This window comes from Phalaenopsis equestris, unplaced genomic scaffold, assembly GCF_001263595.1.
Source record: "Phalaenopsis equestris unplaced genomic scaffold, ASM126359v1 Scaffold000212, whole genome shotgun sequence".
Taxonomy (NCBI): Eukaryota; Viridiplantae; Streptophyta; class Magnoliopsida; order Asparagales; family Orchidaceae; genus Phalaenopsis; species Phalaenopsis equestris.
Genome location: NW_018164654.1, coordinates 525,034 through 531,765, shown reverse-complemented (window position 1 = coordinate 531,765; position 6,732 = coordinate 525,034). Strand labels below are relative to the sequence as shown.

General features: G+C 36.6%; 1 protein-coding gene across 3 annotated transcripts in view; it reads right to left on the bottom strand.

The window, feature by feature from the left end:
• Positions 1 to 5,867, bottom strand: part of LOC110023117 (1-phosphatidylinositol-3-phosphate 5-kinase FAB1B-like) — a 41,318-nt gene extending 35,451 nt beyond the window's left edge. Inside the window, exons 1-4 of one of the 3 annotated variants that reach the window (XM_020722365.1) lie at positions 5,661 to 5,867; positions 4,233 to 5,554; positions 503 to 1,219; positions 47 to 200 (exon numbers count right to left, since the gene is read on the bottom strand). In XM_020722365.1, coding sequence (XP_020578024.1) covers positions 47 to 200; positions 503 to 1,219; positions 4,233 to 4,855 — 1,494 coding nt within the window. In that variant the 5' untranslated portion in view covers positions 4,856 to 5,554; positions 5,661 to 5,867. The other 2 variants (XM_020722363.1, XM_020722364.1) reach the window with 2 other exon arrangements.
• Between the last annotated feature and the right edge of the window lie 865 nt (positions 5,868 to 6,732).

Sequence of the window (6,732 nt, the reverse complement as noted above, 5' to 3'; positions counted from 1 at the left end):
AGGGGAGAGAGAGAGAGAGAGAGAGAGAGAGAGACTACTAACAAACCTGCTGCAACAATGTATCAAAACTGGACAACAGATTTGTCACCCGTTGGTATTCAAGAGCTCCTCCCAGGATTAAAAGACGAGGTTTCTCCACCCTTGATGCCATACGACGATGAGCGACATTCTTCTTACAAACCACTCCTTTTACCACCTTACTAAAAAACAAAACCATATAAAACATATCAGCGCTCGCATCCCTTCTCAGAGATGAGAATAAATTTAAGAGTATGCATAACAAACTGTAGGCCATAACTCAGATCCAAATGAATTTCTATGCAAATGCGGGCCTCACCAAAAGACCAATATGTATTCGCCATTTTTTTCTAAGTGAAATTAAGAATATAAAAATTTCAACATTCGGTGCACTCAAAGAAATGCAACAGAAAATCCAGAAAGAAAAATCACCACAGACTGAGCAAAAAAATCTGCAGAAAAGGCATCAACAACCTTTACAGACCTTTCATTGCGAGATCCACAAGCCACACACTTGACCTTCACATAGCCGCCAGGATCCATACCACCTCCCTTGCTAGTATCGGGCTTAAGCAGAGTCGCTGCTTCCCATGACAAAGCTGTAATTATGTCCAGCCATCCATCCTTGTTAGGCCCTTCACCAACAGGAAGATTTTCAACCTGAAGAAGCTGAGCTACTAAAGCCCTGAAATGTCCATCAACAACATTTTTCATGGCCTTCTTGTGTTCTTCACTAGACCTATCTCTAGTTCGACACTCACCACTGCCAAAACTGCTTGATTGGAGATATCCCCACTCTCCTAAAGTGTCCTCACCATCATCATCATCAACCAAAGACGACTCCCGTTCATCTTCTTCGTTTTCAGGCTCAGGAGGAAGCCAAAGCCGCTCATTGTTCTCAATATCGACAGGCTGCTTATCTGTACTTTCTATACTATATATAGCAGTTGAAACATTAAACTCACAGTTATTATCATGACCCAACTCGTCAACAGTCTTATCCTTCTCCAAAGCACCAAGTGCAGGAGTACATTTTTCTTCAAAATCATTAAATTCTGCAGCAGGATGAACTCCATTTGAGCAGTAACCACGGTGAACTTCATCAAAATTAACAGGATGAAAATAATCAGCAGAAGTTTGGAAATGGTGTCTTCCTGATTCTGAATTACAACCATCATACTCGTCCTCCTCATCATCACTCCTGAAAAAAAGCAAGCATGACTTAAATTCCATCCTGAATAACAATGATCAACCTACAGTAAACAACGTCCAGCTACATAGGCTTGGGCTCCAGAGAAGATACAATTTTAAAGAGAGATGTGAACTGTGCCTCACCATTGCTGTGAAGTTATCACAGTGTATGAATAGGTTAAAAAAATGAAGAAACTAAAACATAAAGGCCATATGGAAAATAAAAGAATTAGTCCTACTTTACCCCACAAAAAATATAGGCTCGAGAATATTTTACCAAGTTGCCAAACATAAAGGAGAGTAAGCCTATAAAATTAGGATGCCCATCCATTAGTGTGGATTTTATGCAGCTAATGGGCATGGTTTGATAGAACACCATATACTAACAAACAGAACGAAGAGAAATGAAATATTTAATGTGCCAGGTTTAAATTTGCAAGGTCAAGCCAAGTATACAGTTACTAACATAAGCAGACATTTTGGATAATTGATATTTCATAGATCAATATAGTTCCGTTACTTCCCAATTTTAAGGCGTCCTAGGAAGTGACATCAAAAAGAAGCAAACAATTTTATGCCTCAAAGGTGGTACCTGTTTGTTTCAGGCCAAATTTAAGCTTAAACTTTCTAAGAAAGGATAAGCTAAACAGATAAGAGGAGATATGTCAGTTGGTTGAACAAAATGATGAGCTAATTCTTTGAACCAAAAAATTCGTGGAAAGTCCATACATACATACATATATATGAACCATCACCTTCACTAGCACATGTTCTCTCAAGTAAGGAATTCTTTTCATTTGCTTGTATTATGTACTTGTCAAGGGTGGGTCGTTTGCATAAATCAGTGTGCTTCTTGATTTGTAGTTTGTGTCCTATATTGCATTATTATTATTTCAAACCAGTAAAAAAGTATGACCCCATGTTTGATCCTGAGTATTACAGTCATGCAATACAATATTTCACTATTGAATTGTAACATTATATTTTCACTATAGTAAGTCAAGATGCAGGCTGTGTGTGCACAGATGAATTTGGGCAATACACTATTAGGCGGTGTTTGGCTGCAGGATCAAATTTACGTTAACAAGATTTATCAAATCCCGATTTAGGTAGAGGCTCGTGATGTAAGCCAAGGTGCAAGCAACGCAGAGCGAAATCAATGAAATCCAGCTCTCTGTGCGATTTACGAAATCCATATTTGAAGACGGAAGGTGGGTGGAGAAGACGGAATGGTTGTCAGGAAGACGGAATGGGAGGTGCCGGAAATCCTTTTTTTTTTTTTTTGTTGGATTCAAGTGAAATTCAGGGTTAAACCCTATTAAAAGTCAGCTATCAAACACCTCCTTAGGGATTGAAAAGATGCCTTTAAGATGATCATCAAAGGAAAAACAATATGAGGATCGAAGGACCCTATCTCAAATTCATATTCATATACCGAATCAAATATTGCAGGATATTTTAAAGGAGAAAATTGATGTTGCATGGTGGTTGAAGCTAGAGCAGACAAAGAGTCAACTAGTACGCTATACTTGAAATAACATTTATACTCTCACTGTTTGAAAAAATGTAAGTTTCTATAAGATCATTTAATCATCTTTAAAGAGATCATTTTTATTTAGAAATTATGGAGGTTTAGCAAAAAAAAATCTAATCCCCATAAATTTATTTTAAGCAAAAAGCTAAACGACGAGGAGAATGAATAGCAATAATTTATTTTTTTCATTTATATTATTAGGTTTAGTCTATTTGAGCTTGTGTCAATTAATAATTATAATTAATCTTAGCCCAACTACTTGGAGATACTTTATGAATCATCATTTTATATTCATACTGACTGAATGAGGAATCCCCACCTAAAACCTTTTTTTCATCTTTATTTTTTTCTTAAAAAGGATCCCTTGTTTCAATTTAACAATTTAATTGTCAGCCCCAATTTCTGTTCCTAACTCATATCATTTTGTGTGGAATATTGGTATATAACATTTGAGTTGAAATTTCTTTGGCGTAATAAGCCTAAGGGCCCACTAAAATAGAAACAAAAAGGTTCAAGTAATGATTGGTTACAATGTTGTTGTAATCATTTACTTTATGGTTAGATGGAGCTTGCAAGTTGAATAAAGTTTTTAACAACAGAGCCTGCAGATCACAGAAATAATTTCATTGATATTTTAAAGGACCATCACTAAGTAGAAATTACATAAGAGATCAAACAGTTAGAAGGATCAAAATAAAATCTTTGGATGGTATGTAGAAAGTAAAAGAATTTGAAAGACAAATTCACCGCTCGAAGTGAGAAACATTGGGCTCCTGCTCTAGTTTAGCTTTCTGCACAAGAAAAACTCAAAGACTCTAAGAATGTTAGTATAAAGCCCATTTATAAACCACAACTTTTCATTTTTGCTTCGTGACTTCGCCAAAAATGCTCACTTTTTCTTATAATAAAGTAGAAGTCACACAGTAGTCAAAAATCAGCTTACAAAAATATTTATAAATATATTTAACCAAAACTATATATTATTACAATAACTACAATCAAAGTTATGATTATATGCTAATGGCTCTTTTAAAGGAACTGAAAAAAATATTAAAGTGCCTTAATTATGAATGATTCCACTAAATCATGCAATAACAAAGAGAGGAATACAAGGGAGCATGATGCATACAAATTTTCGTAAATTCTTAAAAGACAAATTAAAAGGTATCAACAAGAGGAATTTCATTTTAAGCAAGAAATGAAACAAAAGAGATACAATCATGTTCTAGAGAGCAACTAAAAAGAAAACTAAAAGTAATTAGAGAGCACATCTTTCCACTGCCAAAGACGGCTTCTGATCTCCCCTATGATATTACAAGATTAGTCTATTAGAAGAGAGAAGTATACACGACGTACATAGGAAAATTGATATGGGTGGGAAGACAAGACATTTCCTCGCTGAGAAAGACCTTAGTGGCTGCAAAAAACTTGAACGTAGACCAGCAACAATAGAATAGTAAGACAAACAAGTGAGAATATAATATGATACCTGTTCATGCAATAGCCGAAGTCATTAGAGGGAGGATGTCCCATGCCCGCAACTGAATCCATGTTTCCTTCCGTCATCATCATATCTTGTTTATCAGGAACAGGCCCGATGTGAGTGAACGGACTAAGACTTCGACCAGAGCTATATTTAGTACTCGGACAAGCACCAGGAGAGTATTGCCCCAGACCAGTACCCGTAGCACCGCTGCTAGCTGTCCCACTTGACTGGGTGCTAGTCAAGCTAGCTGCTGAAAGAGAATGGCTGAGGACCGGAGTGGAGGTAGAAGCAGCAATACTACTAGCTGCTAGGTCTTGCTCCCATTGTTTAAAGCAATAGTTACAAACCCTAATTCTTCGCTCACTTTCTTCTTGCATATTCCTCGAGTCGTCAAAATTTACTGGCACAAAATTTGAGGTACACTTGGCACAAAATATACGGCCACATAGACGGCAATGGTGTCTGCGGTTAAAAACTGTAAATTGTGAATCACAATCATAACAAACTCTGCAACTGTCATCTGGCATCCAGAAGTCCCTGAATGCCGGCTCTGATCTTCCCGGGCTCCAGGACTTCATCATATGAACAAGCTCCGACAACGTCTTACTTCGATTGGTTAGTCCCATTCATACTTAAATAAGCATCAGCAGCTAAGCAGCCAAATAGAGATGAATCTCAGCTTTTTTCATCACTAGTTCAGTTCACCTCCAACAGAATATATCCTGCTCCCAAATTACATCAAGCAACTGTTTCTACAAATATTATCTCAATAATTTGATGGCTAACATATTTTCAATCAACAATTCTTCTAATACAATCTAACAACAATGTCTATATTCCATTCCTAAAACATGAATCATTACACTTTCCGTGTATCACGAAGTTGAGGAAGCTTTACTCCAAAATATAACTCGGGCCACAAGCACTTATCCATGTTTAAAATCCAAGAAAGTACTAGTTTTCCAAAACTGAATCCCGCACTGAAGCAACCCTACAGAGCAATCTCAACCCCATAAAAGCCACTTCCACGAAGACCCATATCCATCTCTCATCGATCACCCCCCGCGGAGTCCAGCAGTAAGCATCAACTGCACCCATCGTACATCCTCTTCCGCGTGTCAAAACAAAACGGAAATTAAAACCTAGTTTCCAGCCCCACTGTTCAACTGACTAACTATTCCCTCAACCAAATCAACTACCAGAAAAAACCTCCAACAATGCCGATAAGATAGGAGATCACAGACCAAAACAGTCGCACTTAAGCTTAGTAAAATTCTTAACACCACGAGCGGATTCCTAACGATTGTCGCGTCATTTCCGCTCTCCTGAAAAAACGTAAACGGGAATCGAAACACGGCTTCAAGAACATCAATCATATAAAATTCATTGATCTAGATTCTTAAAAAAAAAAAACAAAAAAAAAAAAACAACCCAAGAAACGAGCAACAGATCAGACATCACCAGTTGATCTCATTAGAAGCGGCGCATCATAGAGGTAAAAGCTAGCAGGATTTCCACCCCAACTCCTTCCTCCCTCCTTCCTCCTTCCTCCTTCCTCCTTCCTCCTTCACTCTACTGAATCCGCTCACCTTCTCTGCTCCCGAACTCCCGAGTTTCATGTGAAGTGCCGGCAATCTTTTCCATTCTGAGAAATAAAAATATACTGCTTAAAAGAAAAATGAATTTAAACATATCAACATTGAGCCAGAGCATGTGGCTGCTAGCTAAGCGAAACTTGCTGACTCGGCGGACTGTGACAGCCAAAGGTGGAGCCCACTACAGTAACCAATCTGAGCCGTCCGATCAAACGACGCAGCGCGACAAATCCGCAGTTGTCTGTGCGCAACGATGATCATACAAAAAACGAATATTTAGATTAATTAATTAAAAAAATAATAATTTCTTTATGTGGTTGGCGTGAGCTTGATTGCTTGGGGATGACGGCTCAATATTTTTTCAAGTTTTTGATAAATGTGAGATAATTAATGACTCTTTAATTAAAGATAATCACATATTATATACTTAATCATTCGATATTAAAAATGATTTTTCTTAAGAAAATATTTCATAAGATGTTTTATATAGATGTGAAAGTCAAATGTTTATCTTAATGGCTTTAAAATAGTCATCAACCTTCTCTTAGTTTGTGCGCTCAATAATATAATAATGGTCTATTTTTTTAATGTATTTTTAGCCATGTGCTTGATTTAAAAATTACTGCCTAATGGAACCTATTTTCTCTTTGAGGCTTATATAATGTAAGCTCTTCATTTAGCATATATTTATCATTTTTAAGAGTGCATTTTAAATAATTTAGCAAAAAATAAAAACACTTTAGCAATTACTTTGATCGTATATCATTCTTTAAGCATTGATATACCTTAATGACCTTAAATTAAGTGATATTATGGTTTTGAGGTTAATTTTATTAAGCTACTTATTTGATTATGAGCAGGAAAAAATCAAAGATCATTTGACTATTCCTTAATGCATTTGATGTTTT